The 18,748-nt window shown below is 41.7% G+C and overlaps 1 protein-coding gene across 2 annotated transcripts; it reads left to right on the top strand.

The window, feature by feature from the left end:
- Nucleotides 1-4,815: 4,815 nt before the first annotated feature.
- On the top strand, nt 4,816-18,382 carry SRGN (serglycin). Of its 2 annotated transcripts, NM_001261094.2 has the most exon segments (3): nt 4,836-4,949; nt 13,841-13,979; nt 17,458-17,919. In NM_001261094.2, coding segments are annotated over 3 exon segments (462 nt in total). In that variant the 5' UTR covers nt 4,836-4,870; the 3' UTR covers nt 17,702-17,919.
- Nucleotides 18,383-18,748: the final 366 nt, after the last annotated feature.

Here is an 18,748-nt window from a genome sequence, read left to right as displayed (position 1 = left end):
ATGCTGGGATTACAGACGTGAGCCACCACACCAGGCCATGGGAAACTAACATTAATAGATGTGTAGCTAAGTGATGAGAAGGGAGGAGTTGGAGAAGGAGTTACATGGTCCTGCCAGGGATGCCTTTGAGCCTATGCCCTCTCCCAGGGCACCCCTCCATTGTTACTCAGTAAGGAGACCAAGGACACAATGAGAGCTGCTCCCTTGGGACGAGAAGCATCAAGATAATTTCCTGCGTGGCATGTGCCTGTAGTCCCAGCTACCTGGGTGGCCGAGGCAGGAGAATTGCTTGAGCCTTGGCATTTGATTGCGGCCTGAGCAACATAGCAAGACTTTGTCTTAAGAAAAAAGAACGACGATTTTTTTTTTGTCTTGGCCATGGTCTCCCTGTCGCCTAAATGATTGAGGGTGGGAATGGAAGTAGAATCAAAATAATAGGAAACTCAAAGTTGCCTGAGATCCATGAAAAAATGAGTCACTTTTAAAAAAATATGCCTTTTTTTCTGTAACATCTTTTAAAAAATCAGATGTTTTCTCATTTATATGGACTCTAAATAAAATGAAGATATCTTTTTTAAATGATAATTTTTTAGAAGTTTTATGGAAAACAAATTTTTTTGAGAGAGGTCTGGCTTTGTCACTCAGGCTACAGTACAGTGGCATGATCTGACTCACTGCGACCTCCACCTCTCTGGCTCAAGCGAGCCTCCCAACTCAGCCTCCCAAGTAACTGGGACTACAAGCATAAGCCACCATGCCCAGATGATTTGGGTGTTTTTCATAGAGTTGGGGTCTTGCCATGTTGCCCAGGCTGATTTCAAACTCCTGAGCTCAAGTGATCTGCAAACCTTGGCCTCCCAAAATGCTGGGATTACGAATGTGGGCAACTGTGCTGGCTTATTATGAAAATTCTCAAAAATATATTAAAGTAGGGAGGATAGTAGAATGAACCTTCATTTACTCATTGCTCAACTTCAGCAGTTATCAAACCACCACTATACCCTTCCCATCCCCCTCAAACTGGATTATTTAGAAGCAAATCCTAGTCATTTTATCATGCTAAACAGCAATGTTTAGCATGTACCTCTACAAGAAAATAACAAAAAGGACTTTTGATTATTTACAAATCTTAATCTTGTTTCCCTTTCATTCCTCATCTATCCGGGGGCACGGATTAGGAAGCTTGAGTTCTAACCCTGGTTTGCCACTTGCTTACAGTGTGAGCAGGGGCAAATCATTTAACCTTTCCGGACTTGGCATTTTTCTCACCTGAGTGAGGGAACTAGATGATTTGCAAGGTCCCTTCTAGTTCTAGAAATCAAAAATTCATGCAAGGGCCATCCTTGCATGAAACATACAGATTTGGTGCAGTATCTATTTACTGGTTTTTGGTGTGTTTTTTTTTTTTTTTTTTTTTGGTGCAGTGCCCAGTTCAGAGTCAAGACCCTCTCAATGAAGAGGCAAGCAAAAGGCCTAGAGGCTGCTAGTGGCGGAATCTTTAACCTGGAGCTTTAAAAAAGAAATAAGCCTTGGAGCTGCCCTTCTGTGCAGTTTCATGCTGCCTTCAGTATCTCTTCTCATAACCTCAATTTATCTTTTTTTTTTTCTTTTTTTGAGATGGAGTCTTGCTCTGTTGCCCAGGCTGGAGTGCAGTGGCACGATCTCTGCTTACTGCAAACTCTGCCGCCCAGTTTCAAGCGATTCTCCTGCCTCAGCCTCCTGAATAGCTGGTATTAGAGGTGCCTGCCACCATGTCCAGATAATGTTTTTGTATTTTTAGTAGAGACAGGGTTTCACCATGTTGTCCAGGCTAGTCTCAAACTCCTGACCTTAGGTGATCCACCTGCCTTGGCCTCCCAAAGTGCTCGTGTGAGCCACCCTGCCCTGCCGGTGACCTGTTACTTTATTAAATAACAGGAATTGATTTCTGTCATGTTCCAGGTGACTGTGAAGGAATAAGAATACTCATTTTATGGCCAAATCAACTGTGTGTGAAGTAAAGTAGGTGCATTTCAGGTTGCCTGGTAAAAGAAGGATTAAGTCTGATATAGGGTTTGTCTTTTAAAATTGTGGAAAACATGCATATCGTAGATTGAATTTTAGGGAAAGATATGGGTCCTATTGGGTTAATAGTGGAATCTTTGGGTAAGATCGTGCCCAGCCCTGAGGACTGTTGCCAACGCTTCCCTCACTGCGTATGCCATGTGCTCCTGAGGACATCCTCTTGTTGGCTTCCCACATCATCATTACAACTGGAACAAGAGACGCATAAAGAGTGAGTGGCCCAGCGTGGCTCAGCTGGTAAGTGACGGACATGGGCTTGGACCCAGGACTTCCAGCTGCTGCAGCATGTGTCCTGCTCCCCTACAGCTTGAAGTAGGGCTAGGGAAATGAAACTGGAGGACTTCTTGGAAAAAGAAACTTGATTATCAGCGTAGTGGTACGCTACGCTGAATGCTTATGAAGAGCAAATGCTTATGAATACTGCACCTGTGCTTTAAAAGTCACCATGAGCTGGGCATTGTGGCTCACGTCTGTAATCCCAGCACTTTGGAAGGCTGAGACAGGTGGATCACTTGAGGTCAGTAGTTCGAGGTCAGCTTGGCCAACCTGAAAAAAAACCCATCTCTACAACAACAAAAAAAAAAGAAAGAAAGAAAGAAAGAAAGAAAGAAAGAAAAGAAAGAAAGAAAGAAAGAAAGAAAGAAAGAAAGAAAGAAAGAAAGAAAGAAAGAAGGAAAGAAAGAAAATTAGCCAAACCTGCTTGCTTGAACCCAGGAGGTGGAGGTCCAGCCTAAGCGACAGAGAGAGAGAGAGAGAGAGGGAAAAAAATAAAAAACAAACACCACCACCACCATGACCCAGAGAAAGAAAGAAAGAAAGAAAGAAAGAAAGAAAGAAAGAAAGAAAGAAAGAAAGAAAGAAAGAAAACAACAAAAAAAAAAACAATGAAGTTCCCAAATGGAAAAAGCCCCTAAAATTACCATTTTAAAGCACAAGCCCTAATCAGCTCTGGGGATTTGTAGGAAACTCATCAAAGTTATTGATGGGAACTATTGTTTTGGTGCCAGGGTTTTCAATTGGGAGTTAGATTAAAAAGGACCAAAGATGACAGCTGATATTTCAAACTGAAACCAACGTTCCTCAGTGGAAAGCTTTCCCGGACAGTGCATTTTGGGGTTGGTTGCTGTACTTGGAGATACCCCTGGGTTGGAGGACACACTTCTGGCTGATTTGAGGGGCTTCTGAAGAGAACCAAAATGTGCACTCTTTGTGTTCTTGCACCGTGACTATTAGTCTGTGAGACTCTGTCCTTAGCAGGAAATGGTAAAGGAATCAGCAGGAAGCCTAAAACAAGGGAAGGGAAACTCCTCCCTCCTATCAAAGGCCAGGCAAGGGCGAGGATGAGAATAGAGAGTGGGGCATGTGCATTAAGCCGTCTGGGGTAGTGGTAGGGATAGACATGTTGAAATGGAGAGTGTTCGAATCTTGAAAGGAAGTAAGGAAAATGTATACGCCACAAGGGCAAGGATGTATGATAGGCTTGTATTTATTGTATAACTTTATTTTATTATATTATTTTTATTTTTTTGAAATGGAATCTCTTTCTGTCACCCAGGCTGGAGTGCAATGGCACGATCTCAACTCACTGCAACCTCTGCCTCCCAGGTTCAAGTAATTCTCCTACCCCTGCCTCCCGAGTAGCTGGGACTACAGGCGCCCGCCACCACGCCTGGCTAATTTTTTGTATTTTTAGTAGAGACAGGGTTTCACCGTGTTAGCCAGGATGGTCTTGATCTCCTGACCTCGTGATCCACCTGCCTCGGCCTCCCAAAGTGCTGGGATTACAGGCGTGGACCACAGCACCTGACCTTTATTGTATAACTTTAATATAGAGCCTTAGTCCTCCAGAAATCTGCATGATGCCCAGGGAAAATGCTGTTCCTTTATCTACATGAGGCAGAGGTTTGTGTTGTTTGCTGAGGTCCAGCAGCTCGCTGTGAGTACAATCTCTCCCTCGTTCCTGATTTCTGGCTTATTCAAGCCCAGAGGACCCAAAACTCAAGTTGAAAGTTTTGACTAGGAGAACAGATAAAAGTAGAAATGGAATCCAATCATAAGAAATGCTCAGTGTGAAGGAGAGAGGAATGCAAAAGAATTTTTCTGTTTTACCATGGTCTTTGTAACTGAAAATCGTACGTTCTTGAGATAGAGAGCCGATGATCCAATGCAAGAAACTGAGTTTAAGAAGAAACTTCATCTGAAATCCGACAACTCATTCTTGAAGGTTAGAGCTCAGCTTTGAAGTTTCACTTCATGAGCTTGGCTCAGTGAGATATGCTACTCCCCGGTGAAAAATAAAATGAAGATAATGTTTTATGTTGAAAGTGCTCGGTGATGAAAAGGCAGCACCTAGCTCCCTTATCTCATCAAAAATGCAGCAGATTCTCAATATTAGCAATCTCGTGTTTAGATTGTTACCTGAGGTGAAACCCTGTCTCTACTAAAAATACCTAAGGAAAGGAAAAACAAACTGTCCCAAATGCTGATTCTACTGTTTCAGTAGGGAAAAAAAATTTCTGGCAGGCAAGTGGCAAACAACAAAACTTTTGAAAAAGCAGGCCTGGGGGGAGTCCAGTACAGTTTCATAATGGGTATGAATAGTTATTTTACTGTGTTTCCCCCCCCCGCCCAACTTTCTTTCTGGGTTTTGATGTGGATCTCTTTCTATTTGTTCAGGAAATTGTGACGTGTGTTCTGGGCAGGGTTTGAGGTTTTGGAACCTTTTCTAAAAGGGACAGAGAGCACCCTGCTACATTTCCTAATCAAGAAGTTGGCGTGCAGCCGGGAGAGCTGGAGTGAGTTGGTCATGATGCAGAAGCTACTCAAATGCAGTCGGCTCGTCCTGGCTCTTGCCCTCATCCTGGTTCTGGAATCCTCAGTTCAAGGTAAGACTCAGGAGTCTTGTTCCCCAGCCATCTTCTCTGTAAGCCCCATAGTCCATACAAGTCATTAGATTCATTTTAAGGCATAGAATGTATAATAAATATTATGGGAAAGGAGGCAAAGAAGAAGGATTTGGGGTCGCCGAACCCTTTAATATAAGTTCAGTTAAGTTTGGTACCAAGAAAAATTAAACTCGGCGGCCTGTGCATTCTTGTAAACTCTTACAATGATTGAAATGTGCTATTTTGGGATGAAAATGTGAGGTTTATACATTTTAAAAAGCTCAAGGAATCCAGAAAATGACTCCTGTGTGTGTTGCATGGAGGAGATGGCACCTTTGAGTGTTTGGGGGTTTCTGCCTACCCCTCAGTGTCTACATCAGCCCCAAGTTCTAGTGCGCTGTGACGGTGTCATCGTTATTTTAATACTGGGAGATGTTATATTCCAATTGGGGTGAATCTGACTGTGTGTATTTTTTCTTCTTCTTTTTTTTTTTTTAAGATAAATTTGGTTCTTACTGAAAACTCAATTATGGTTAGACATAGTTAATGTAAACCCTCTCAGATTTTAGAGAGAAGGCCAAATAATTTGGTATTTATACTGTTGCTCAGAGAAACATCATATTCAGAAATATCTTCCTACGTTTATCTATCATTTAGTGTTGTTTAGTCAGACTCTGAAACAACTTAAAACCTCTAATGACTGAGACAATGAAAATGATAGGCTTGTAAGAAAAATACCATTTGTTCTTCTTTGGTAAATAAGGAATCATGTCTAAATAAGACAGAGATCATGGCTCGATAGAGAGATGGCTGAGCTTATAGTCGAAAAACATTAGGTTAGGCCAAATGGTAAGGGAAATGTTGAGTCACAATGACACACATTTTCTAGATTTGTTTCGTCAAAGCGACTTTTGGTTGTCATGATCTTGCTTCCGGTGGAGATGAAATCTTACAGATGATCGCAGAGACATTCATTTTATGTTAGAAATTTATAAAATAATTTTCTTCTAGTTATGCTAATACTGAAAAAAGAGGAAGTAATGTTTCTGGAACTTTATTAATCTATGTATTTTAAAAATATAAAACGTTGTCAGTTTTAGGGAACAGGCTTCCCTGGGATATTTTGGGGAATATCTTCAGCTTGATGAAGTAATTCCCAAATAACCATGTGGTCTGACAAGATCGAGAGTAATGAGTTCCATACTTTAGTACAGTCTTGAGTGGCTAGATGGTGCTGAGCATACCCTAACCAGAGATACGTAAGTCTTTATGTTTTCAAAATTTCCCAGAAACGTGAATTTCCCACTAAGATTCATTAAGGAAAACTAGAATGAAAACAAAAACTTTCCTTGCACAGTATTTATTAGAAAGAAATGAAGAAGACCGGGCGTGATGGCTCACACCTGTAATCCCAGCACTTTGGGAGGCCAAGGCAGGCGGATCATGAGGTCAGGAGTTCGAAACCACCCTGGCCAACATAGTGAAACCCCATCTCTACTAAAATTACAAAAAAAATTAGCCTGGTGTGGTGGCACGCACCTGTCATCCCAGCTACTTAGGAGGCTGAGGCTCAATTGCTTGAACCTGGGAGGCAGAGGTTGCAGTGAGCTGAGATCACACCACTGTACTCCAGCCCGGGTGACAGTGCAAGACTCTGTCAGAAAGAAAGAAAGAGAGGAAGAGAGAAAGAGAGAGAAAGGAAAGAAAGAAAGGGAAAGAAAGGAAGAAAATAATTCATTATGAAATTGTATAGAATACTAGCATTTATACCATGACCTCATAGGTTTAGCTCTTTGTTAGAAAAGGAAACCATAGAAAGAGACAAGGGAGAAACTGACAAACTAGGGTGTTTCCGAAAAAAGGCTCTTGGTATCGGGCTCAAGGGCCTGTGCCCACATGTGAGCGTGCAGGGAAATAGATGTCCCTGACTGGCTGCACGTGTGAGTGACTGCAGCACGAGGCTGTGATGTGAAGAGTCGTGACACCATTTCCTCATACCTCCACGCAATGCCAGATATTATTCGACAACATTCTTCCTGTCTTGTAAAAAGTGTTTATCTAGCCCCTTGGTTTAGCTGATCAAATCAGCTAGGCTTTTGGCTTGCTTTTACTGAGCATATTCAAAACCATTTCAGGTTACTCTAATGGTTTGCTCAGGTTGCCATAACAAAGTACCACGGACTGAGTAGCTTAAACAACAGAAGTTTATTTCCTCACAGTTCTGAAAATGGGAGTCCAAGATCAAGGTGCTGGCAGGGTCGGTCGCATTCTGAGGACTCTCTCCTTGGCTTATAGATGGCACCTTCTCCCTTGTCTGCACATGGTCTTTCCTCCATGCATCCATGTCTTAATACCATCTTCTTAGAAGGTTACCAGACATTGGATCAAGGCCACCCTAATGGCCTCATCTTAACTAACTGTATCTGCAGTGACCCTATTTCTGAACAATTTCACATTGTGGGATTCTGTGGGTTAGAACTTCAACATATGAATTTGATGGTGGTATATTTTTACTATTAGTCAAACCCAAGTAAAGATGTGGCGTAAGATTGTGTCTACCGAGCACAAAGAAATGGAAATTTGGGGATGTGTGGGTAACGCTGGAGAGCACAGATGACTAATCTATCTCCAGGGGATTTGATGAGGCCTGTGAATCCTACACTCTTATTGCCTCTCTTTTCCAATATACCCTTAAAGAAAAAAAAATGGAATATCCATGAACAGGTGCAGCCAAGGGGGCCAGGCCCCCATGTGTCCACTGTATACTGTCTCCTAGCTCACAGGAACGATATTGATCCACTCATTGTGCTGCTGTTTGTAAAGTGATTTCACATCCATTCTCTGGTAATTATCAACACATTCCCTGTGAGGAGGAATTAGCATTAGTTATAGAGGAGAAAACTGGATCTGACATTTCTCATCTCATTTGCTCTATACAGCAACCTCTTGCAAAAAATTTGTGAGTCATGCCCAAGACCCATTACAACTAATTAACAACTGAACTGGTCGTCTAATTTCAAGGTCAGAATTAACTTTCTACTGCAGCTCATGGATTAGAGGTTCTCTTTATTTAAACAAACAAACAAACAAACAAAAAATCCTTTGACTGTAGCCCTTGCTATAATATTTCCCACTGAACTGAGGGAGAAATTGAAAGTAAACTTAGGAGCTTTTTATAGCTTGTCAAACCGTGCAAGAGTTGGGGAAGCTTATCCGTCCTGTGGAATTGATAGACCAGGAGGAAGTCACTCCGGCTTAGATAATGCTACCATTCTGAATGAATCAAATGGTCTTCGTTTCCCCTTCATGGTAGTTGCTGCTTAAGTTTCTCTAACATGCCTGCAGTAAGTTTCTATTAAGAATAGGAAATTAGGCCCGGTGCAATGGCTCACGTCTATAGTTTTAGCACTTCGGGAGAACGAGGAAGGTGGATTACTTGAGGTCAGGAGTTAAAGACCAGCCTGGCCAACATGGTGAAACCCCCGTCTCTACTAAAAATACAAAAATTAGCTGGACATGGTGGTATGCACCTGTAATCCCAGCTACTCAAGAGGCTGAGGCAGGAGAACCACTTGAACCTGGGAGGTGGAGGTTGCAGTGAGCCAAGATCATGTCACTGCACTCCAGCCTGGGCGATAGACTGAGACTCCGTCTCAAAAAACAAAAAAAAAAATTAGTACATTGTGATTGTGTTGGGGGAAAAGTTAGTGCCATAATATAAAAAGGTATGGACTATTGGAGAAAGTTGTTTGCTTTGGTAACATCTACTCATAGAAAGTATGAGGATTCAGGGTGGTGGGGGAGGTGGGCAGTGAGGGATAGGATTCAAATAAAAACCATTCTTTCCCTTGGAATCCACCTCACAATTAACCAACAAATCCCATCAGTGGGCCTTTTAGGAAGATAACATTTCTGTCCATGAGCATACCCACTGTAATCACAAGACATTTATCTCAAGCAAGATAGAGTCAAGATACTCTCACAACCACAGGGGCTGGAACTGCAAATTTTCACATCCTGCCAACGCCCTTGAATAGCTATGTCAAGAATTTAGTGTGTGTAACTTGTTCTTTATTTTAAAGTACATTTAACATCATCGGCCCCGAATTAGATAGACTTTTGGAGTGGGAATCCTTCTACTTTTGATTTATTTATAAAATTTTAAAATAGCTTTGTTGAGATGGTGTTCACATACCATACAATTCACCCATTAAAAATGTTTGATTCAATGATTAGGCCAGGTGTGGTGGCTGATGCTTGTATTTCCAGCACTTTGGGAGGCCAAGGCAGGTGGATCACTTGAGGTCAGGAGTTTGAGACCAGTCTGGCCAACATGGTGAGAACTTGTCTCTACTAAAAATACAAAAATTAACTGGGCGTGGTGGCGTGCACCTGTAATTCCAGCTACTTGCGAGACTGAGGCAGGAGAATCACTTGAACCTGGGAGGCGGAGGTTGCAGTTAGCTGAGATTGCATCACTGCGCTCCAGCCTGGATGATGGAGTAAGACTGTCTCAAAAAAAAAAAAAAAAAGTGTTCAATTCAGTGTTGTTTAGTATGTTCAGAGTCATGCAGCCATCACTATAATTGCTTTTAGAACATTTTCATCACCCCCAAGAAGAAAGACTTCATTACGATTTTTAATTAGCTGAGATTCTGAACTCTGGGGGAATTTTGTATTCTAGAAATATTTTTTACTAATTTGCTACAGTTGCATTTGTCATGCTGGTGAAAAGATTGGTCTTTCACCTGGATGCTTTCTCATTAAGCATTATTTTTCTGTTTAGCTTCCTATGTAAGCAATTTTCTCAGCTTGATATTCAGTGTGTCAGTGGCTTGCAGAAGGACTGCCTAGGCCTGCTCTGTCCAGTATGGTAGCCACAAGTCACTTGTGGCTACTGAACACTTGAAATGTGGTGAGGCCAAATTGGGACATGCTGTGAATGCAAAATATACACGATTTGGAAGCCTTAGTAAGAAGAAAATAATGCAAAATATCCCATTAATAACTTTTATATTGATGATATGTTAAAGGACAATATTTGAATATATTTTTAGGTTAAACAAAATGTATTACAAGTAATTTCACCTGTTACTTTTTACTTTTAAAAATATGGCCGCTAGAACATTGAAAACTCTATGTGGTTTGCTTTATGTTTCTATTGGACAGAGCTGGTCTAGACAGCATAAGGTGTGAAGACACCGCCCTCTGCTGGAGAGGATGCTGGATTTTTATTTCACCTACAGGAAGAGACGTATAAGTAGCAATTAGATGCCAAACTAATGCTACCTCAGGAAAGAATCAAAAGGAAAGAAAGAGGGGAACTAGGCCAGGCGTGGAGGCTCACGCCTGTAATCCCAGCACTTTGGGAGGCTGAGGCAAGCGGATCACGAAGTCAGGAGATCGAGACCATCCTGGCTAACTCCGTCTCTACTAAAAATGCAAAAAATTAGCTGGGCATGGTGACACGCGCCTGTAATCCCAGCTACTCGGGAGCCTGAGGCAGAAGAATAGCTTGAACTCAGGTGGCGGAAGTTGCAGTGAGCTGAAATGTGCCACGGCACTCCAGCCTGGGCAACAGAGCCAGACTCTATCTCAAAATAAAAAGAAATTAAAAAAAAAAAAAAAGAAAAAAAAAAGAAAGAAAGAAAGTCCATAAATTGAGAATCCTAGAGATACTAAATGGTAGAATAGGAATTTGAATTTAAATTTATAAGATGTTCACTATCAGAGATTATAGGCCATTGTGGTCCTCCTTCTCATGAGAGAAACTAGCAGTGAAGAGCTCTGACTACGTGCTAGGTACTACTCTAAGAACCTAACATTTGTATCTCATTATTAGCTCTATTACTGCTCCATCCTACAGATGAGAAAATTGAGGCACAGGGAGTTTAAGTTGGCCAAGATCACACAGCCAGTAAGGGGCAGACATTGAAAAGTAATTTTGCCTGCCTTATTCCCAGCCTCCAGGCAGTGGCAGAGCTAACTCATTTTGGACAAACAGCTCTCCCAGACCAGACATTGTAAGCTATACTCAGGAATCACAGGAAATATTATGATAGAATAATATATAGTTACAAAGAAAAGAAAGAAAATCCAATGGGAGAATATTTACTGTTTTCTATATTAAAGTGTTTAATGTTTATGTTTTTAGAGGAATATAGTTTATTATAGCAATTTAGAAAACAAAATGAGAAAAAAAAAAAAAACAAAGATTCTGCCACCAGTTATTTTTGTGTATTTCCTTCCATTTCCCCCCCATGTCTGTTTATATAATTGAAACTTTTATTCACACAAAGTGGTATTCTGATTTTCTCAGTTATTTTTATTTATTTTTAATTTTGTAAATTTTTTCTTGTGAGACAGTCTGCTCTGTCACCCAGGCTTGGGTGCAGTCGTGCAATCTTGGCTCACTGTGACCTCCCAGGCTTAAGCAATCCTCTTAAGCAGCTGGGACTATAGGTGCATGCTACCACATCCAGCTAATTTTTAAAATCTTTTTTTTTTTTTTTTGGCAGAGATGGGAGTCTACCTATGTTGCCCAGCCTGGTATTGAACTCCTCGGCTCAAGTGATCCTCCCACCTCAGTCTCCCAAAGTGCTGGGACTTCAGGCGTGAGCTATCATACCCAGCCTAATTTTTACTTTTATTTGATTTAAAAAAAAAAAAAAAAAAAAAAAAGGTATTGCCCTACCCGCCTCTCACCCTCTCACTCATTTTTAAGTATAGATTTTTCTACAATGCCACATCATCTTTTCCATAAAAAGTACTTTTGACTGGGCGTGGTGGCTCATGCCTGTAATCCCAGCACTTTGGGAGACCGAGGTGGGTGGATCACCTGAGGTCAGAAGTTCGAGACCAGCCTGGCCAACATGATGAAACCGTGTCCCTACTAAAACTACAAAAGTTAGCCGGGTGTGATTGTGGGCACCTGTCATCCCAGCTACTCAGGAGGCTAAGGCAGGAGAATCGCTTGAACCTGGGAGGCAGAGGTTGCAGTGAGCCGAGATTGCACCACTGCACTCGAGCCTGGGTAACAGAGCGAGACTCCATTAAAAAAAAAAAAAAAAAGGACTTTTCTTCATTTGGTTAGTATTCTCTTATGAGTTGATGCCTTGTAATTTATCTGAGTGTTTTCCATTATTTTGTGGTGAGCTTTAAAACCACCCTTCCTGCCTTTCAAGAATCCTAGACATGCCCCTTCTTGCTAGGTAATTATTAGTTGCACTTATTAGAATAAAGTGTATGCTTGGAGTGGGGAGGAGATGAACTTTTTGAAGGGCGGTGAAGTATTTCTCGCCACCAGGCCTTTGTCTTTGCTAAATTGAGGAAGGAAGATTTTATTTCATTAGCTAATAAAGAACCTCCTATATAGGCCAGGCACAGCGGCTCACGCCTGTAATCCTTGCACTTTCAGAGGCTGAGGTGGGTGGATTGCCTGAGCTCAGGAGTTCGAGGCCAACTTGGGCAACATGGTGAAACCCCATCTCTACTAAAAATACAAAAAATTAGCTGGGCGTGGTGGTGAGCACCTGTAATCCCAGTTACTTCAGAGGGTGAAGCAGAAAAATTGCTTGAACTCGGGAGGCGGAGGCTGCCATGACCCGAGATTGTGCCACTGCACTCCAGCCTGGGCAACAGAGAAAGACTCTCTCTCAATAAAATAAAACAAAATAAGATAAATAAATAAATAAATAAATAAATAAATAAATAAATAAATCTCCTATATAACCTTATAACATCAGATTTGGAACCTTTTCCGTAGAAATGAAATTCAGAAGAAGCTGAGACTCAGATATTCCAAGCTGCCTGGGCCTCTGTGGGTAGAGGAAACTTGTTCTTGTGAAATCTGAGTGCAAAGACACAGGACAAATTGTTATCTACTTTTCATTCCTAAGGATCCTGTATGGCCCTAAAACACAAGAACTAGAATTCTGTAATACCACGGGTACCACACAGTGTGTTCCTTCCCCTTTCTGAACCTGATTTGACTCATCTCTATGAAAAGATGTGGGCTTTGGGGTCAGATGTGGGTTGGAATCCTGGATTCTTTACTTAGAGCCTGTGTGGCTGCAATTTTCTTTTGTGTAAAATTGAGATAATAGTACAAAAGTAACAACAGTTAATATTATCAAGTGTTTACTGTGTGCCTGGCACTGTGTTAAATTCTTTACGTTTATTTTCTCGTTTAATTTTTGTGATAGATTTATGGCACTATTAGTATCTTCATATTACAGTAAGGGTTCAGAGAAGTTAAGGTTTCATAACGAGTCAGCAGAGCTGGGACTTCCCTCCAGGCAGCTGATTCCAAGGCCTATTCTAACTTTAAACTCTGCTACTTTTTGGAATGTAGTAAGAAGGACGATTTATATAAAACACTGGCACATAGTAGGTGCTGCTGTTATATGAATGGGCGTAAAATCTGTCTACATTTTGCCTTTTACCAAATTTAGAATCTATTTAGTTAAAACCTTCTTAGGGCAGGCTGGGTGCAGTGGCTCATGCCTGTAATCTCAGCACTCTGGGAGGCCAAGGCAGGAGGATTGCTTGAGCCCAGGCATTTGAGACCAACCTGGGCACATAGTGAGACCCCATCTCTCCAAACAAAACAAAACAAAACAAAACAAAAACAAAAAACAAAACAAACCAAAACTAGTTGGGCATGGTGGTGCGCCTGTAGTCGCAGTTACTCAGGAGGCTGGGGTGGGAGAATGGCTTGAGCCCAGGAGTTGAAGGTTGCAGTGAGCTATGATCACCGTACTGCACTCCAGCTTGGGCAGCAGAGTGAGACCCTGTCTTGAAAAAAAGCAAAAATAAAAGCTTCTTAGGACAGAGTGATTAGAAGCTGTGTAGTAGATACTTAGTAACAATGTGGGTTCCTTGTTGGGCAGGTTATCCAGCCAGGTACCAATGGGTGCGCTGCAATCCAGACAGTAATTCTGCAAACTGCATTGAAGAAAAAGGACCAATGTTCGACCTACTTCCAAGTGAATCCAACAAGATCCCCCGGCTGAGGACTGACCTTTTTCCGTAAGTGGACTCTTTCTTTCTTTCTTTCTTTCTTTCTTTCTTTCTTTCTTTCTTTCTTTCTTTCTTTCTTTCTTTCTTTCTTTCTTTCTTTCTTTCTCTCTCTCTCTTTCTCTCTCTCTCTTTCTTTCTTTCTTTCTTTCTTTCTTTCTTTCTTTCTTTCTTTCTTTCTTTCTTTCTTTCTTTCTTTCTTTCTTTTCTTTCTTTTCCTTCTTTCCTTCTTTCTTTCTTTTTTTCAGAGTCTCACTCTTGTTACCCAGGCTGGAATGCAGTGGTGCGATCTTGGCTCACTGCCACCTCTGCCTCCCAGGTTCAAGCTATTCACCTGCCTCAGCCTCCTGAGTAGCTGGGATTACAGGCGTGCCACTATGCCCAGCTAATTTTGTATTTTTGGTAGAGATGGGATTTTGCCATGTTGACCAGGCTGGTCTTGAACTTCTGACGTCAATTGATCTGCCTGCCTCAGTCTCCCCAAGTGTTGGGATTACAGGCATGAGCCACTGCACCCAGCCGAGGGAAATATTTTCTTGCTATTGCTAATCTCTGGGTTACCTCTCTATCCCCCATTTGGCTTTACTTCTCCTCCATCACCTGTATGAGGAATTCCCTCTGTGTTAAATATCTGGAGAAGTTTCCTGATTGGACCCTGGCTGTTGCAGCTTCCAAGGCCACCTCTTTTTATGGCCAGTATCCTTTTCCCATGCATCTTCTCCAGGACTTCCATTCTGCAGTTATCTCTCCGAACCCAGTGTCTTCTTCCCATCAGTATCTTAGTATACTTCTTCCCATCAGTATCTCAGTACTTTAGTATCTCCTATGTTCAGGCAACATCTCTCCTCTGACTCTGTGTCCTCTCCAGCAGTTGCCCTTCTCTGCACCTCTTCACAATAACATCTCCTGAAAGGGCCACCCATGCCTGCTCCCTCCTTTCCTCACCCCCTCTGCAGCTAGACTTCTGTTCCTACACTCCACCCTGGTTGACAAAGTCACTGATTACTTCTCTATTTTCAGCTTACTTGACCCTTAATTGCCTTCAAAAATGGCTGACTGTGCCATGCATGTAATCCCAGCACTTTGGGAGGCCAAGGCAGGAGGATCACTTGAGCTCAGGAGTTCAAGACGAGCCTGCCTGGGCAACACAGTTAGACCCTATCTACAAAAAATAGAAAAATTAGCCGGGCATGGTGACTCACGCCTGTGGTCCCAGCTACAAAGGAAGCTGAGGTGGGAGGACGGCTTGAGTTCGGGAGGGTGAGGCTGCAGTGAGCCATGATCATGCCACTGCACTCCAGCCCACACAACAGAAGAAGGCCCTTTCTTTTACAAGAAAAAAAAAAATTGTTGACCCCTCCCTTGAAATGCTTTTGTCTTGGGGCTTACATGCCCTGCCTTATCCTGTTTCTTCCTACTTCTCTGGTTGTGCTTTTTCCTCTGCTCAATATTTAACATGTTGGTGTGACCCTGGCTGTGGCCTGGTCCCCCTTCTCTATCTACATGTTTTCTGTCGATGACCTCCATTGGTTCCAAGGGTTTAACTACCAAATCTGTGTTTCCAGCTCTGACACCCCAGGCTAAAGTAGCCACCTGGTCACTCCCTATTACATTAGTCAATTTCATTTATCTGTACCACCTACGATTTTCCTGATTCATTTATTCACTGATTGTCTGTCTTCGCCACTAAAATAAAAACTTCTTGAGCAGGCGCTTCATTGGTCTGCCTCTGTTCTATCCCAGGCCCTCAAAACAAGGACCAGATGTTCAACAAATATTTATTGAATGTGTACATGAATTAAAACTCTAATTGGTTATATGCTGGTGGTTTATTATTTTCATGGAGGAAATGACTTGTAAGCTGTGACACTCAGCTTTTGTCTCTGATCCTTCGTTATCCTATTCTGTCACCGAGGGCTGTCGTCATTGCTCGGACCATTTTGTGCTCTTTGAATTTCTAATCATCACAGTCAACCCAGAAGGCAGCCTTACCTTTCAGCACTCTTCAGCTGAATGAATGCAAGTTGGAGACAGGGTCATTTTTTGATAGGAAATTGAATGTTTATATGCTGGTATATATATAAAGCTTAGCTTCTTACAAAGAATTTCTCAAAAGTGAGCTTTGTTGAAGCACTGTAAATTATTAGAACTTTTATGGAAATTTTAATTTAGGAAAAAATGTCATCTGTCTGGGCTGACTTAGTTGTTAGTTGTTTGTCCTTTCTTTTTTTTTTGGTGGAGGGTACGGAGTTTTGCTCTCGTAGCCCAGACTGGAGTGCAGTGGCACGATCTCGGCTCACTGCAACCTCCGCCTCCCAGGTTCAAGCGATTCTCCTGCTTCAGCCTCTTAAGTAGCTGGGATTACAGGCATGCACCACCATGCCCGGCTAATTTTTGTATTGTTAGTAGAAACGGGGTGTCACCATGTTGGCCAAGCTGATCTCAAAACCCTGACCTCAGGTGATCCACCTGCCTCAGTCTCCCAAAGTGCTAGGATTACAGGCGTGAGCCACCGCACCTGGCAGTTTATCCTCCCTTTAGAGAGAAAGAGGTCTTTTTTTGAGACGGTCTTGCTCTGTTGCCCAGGCTGGAGTGCAATGGCGCGATCTTGGCTCACTGCAACCTCTGCCTCCCTGGTTCAAGGGATTCTGTCACCACAGCCTTCTGAGTAGCTGGGATTACAAGCGTGTGCCACCACGCCTGGTTAATTTTTGTATTTTCAGTACAGACGGGGTTTCACCATGTTAGTCAGGCTGGTTTCGAGCTCCTGACCTCAATTGATCACCTACCTTGGCCTCCCAAAGTGCTTGGATTACAAACATGAGCCACCACACCCGGCCAAGAGGCCTTCTTTTAAAAATGATTTATTGGGCCGGGTGCAGTGGCTCACGCCTGTAATCCCAGGACTTTGGGAGGCTGAGGTGGGTGGTTCACAAGGTCAGGAGTTTAAGACCAGCCTGGCCAATATGGTGAAACCCCATCTCTACTAAAAATACAAAAATTAGCCGGGTGTGGTGGCGCACACCTGTAGTCCCAGCTACTTGGGAGGCTGAGGCAGGAGAATCACTTGAACCTGGGAGGCGGAGCTTGCAGTGAGCCGAGATGGCACCACTGCACTCCAGCCTGGGCAACAGAGCAAGACTCTGTCTCCAAAAATAAAAATTAAAAAAATAAAAATAAAAATGATTTCTTAAGTAAATTTCAAATATAGAATGTATATGCTAGTGATAACAAAATTAACACTGTTTATCTGCAATAGGTAGATGTGGAGTTGATCGGTGCAATAAGTATAGGCAAACACATAGGAACATTTGACCTGTTTTTTTGTTGGTTTTAAAACATTGAATAATTTGGAAGCTTTTAAATCTCTTAATTTAAGCAACTAGATCGCTCTATTTATCTCCTTATCTTTAAAAAAAACTGTTAAAATTATCTTTCCCACATATCAAACTCTACTGTTTTTTTTTCCCATTTTTCTTTCATACTTCAGAAAGACAAGAATCCAGGACTTGAATCGTATCTTCCCACTTTCTGAGGACTATTCTGGATCAGGTTCCGGCTCCGGCTCTGGATCAGGATCTGGGAGTGGCTTCGTAACTGAAATGGAACAAGATTACCAACCAGTAGATGAAAGTGATGCTTTCCATGACAACCTTAGGTCTCTTGACAGGAATCTGCCCTCAGACAGCCAGGACTTGGGTCAACATGGATTAGAAGAGGATTTTATGATATAAAAGAGAATTTTCCCACCTTGACACCAGGCAATGTATTTAGCATATTTTGCGTACCATGGTTAGATGATCAACCTTGGGACAAAGGATTTTATAGACATTTTTAAACATCTGAAAAAGAAGCTTAAGTTTTATCATCCTTTTTTTCTCATGAATTCTTAAAGGATTATGCTTTAATGCTGTTATCTATCTTATTGTTCTTGAAAATACCTGCATTTTTTGGTATCATATTCAGCCAACATCATTATGAAATTAATTAGATTCCCATGGCCATAAAATGGCTTTAAAGAATATATTTTTTTTAAAAAATGGTTTGAGAAGCAAATTGGCAGGTAATATTTCGTACCTAAATTAAGAATCTGACTTGGATTGTGAATTACAGATATGCCCCTTTTCTTATAAAAACAAAACAAAAAAATAGTGAAGCACAGTGAATTTGTAGAGTGGGGGTATTTGACATATTTTACAGTGTGGAGTGTACTATATACTATTACCTTTGAATGTGTTTGCAGAGCTAGTGGACATGTTTATCTACAAGTACAATTGCTGTTACATAACACCCCAAATAACTCCCAAATTAAAGCACAGTTGTGCTCTCAATACCTCATACTGCTTTACCTTTTTTTCCTGGATATCTGCGTATTTTCAAATGTTACTATATATTAAAGCAGAAATATAACCAAAGGTTAAGTTGTCTCGGATCTCTTGTTCTAAACCCAGGAAATAGTTATTTTTGGCCAGATGTTTCTCTAGAAGTCTTATCAACAAAACAACTTTAAACGTATTCTACAGTAAACACAAGTTTTGTAACTAGAATTAAATCATACTAACTAGCAGGTGAAGAAAGCAATGATGCCTTAGCAAGAGGGTTATACCTCTCAAAGCACTTCCTCACCTGAAAGATAGTTCCATCTCTGTTCCCCTTAGTTCTGAAAAGCCTCCTTGCATTGCCGTCATGGATTCTGTGCTACACTGTCCAGATCCCAGCTTCAGAACTGAATACTTACTCAAATTAATCTCTGCTGGTGAGAGCCACCTTGCCCAAGGTCA

Source organism: Macaca mulatta, chromosome 9, assembly GCF_049350105.2.
Source record: "Macaca mulatta isolate MMU2019108-1 chromosome 9, T2T-MMU8v2.0, whole genome shotgun sequence".
Classification (NCBI taxonomy): domain Eukaryota; kingdom Metazoa; phylum Chordata; class Mammalia; order Primates; family Cercopithecidae; genus Macaca; species Macaca mulatta.
Note: the sequence above shows the minus strand (reverse complement) of the source record. Positions and strands in the feature narration are given on the sequence as shown.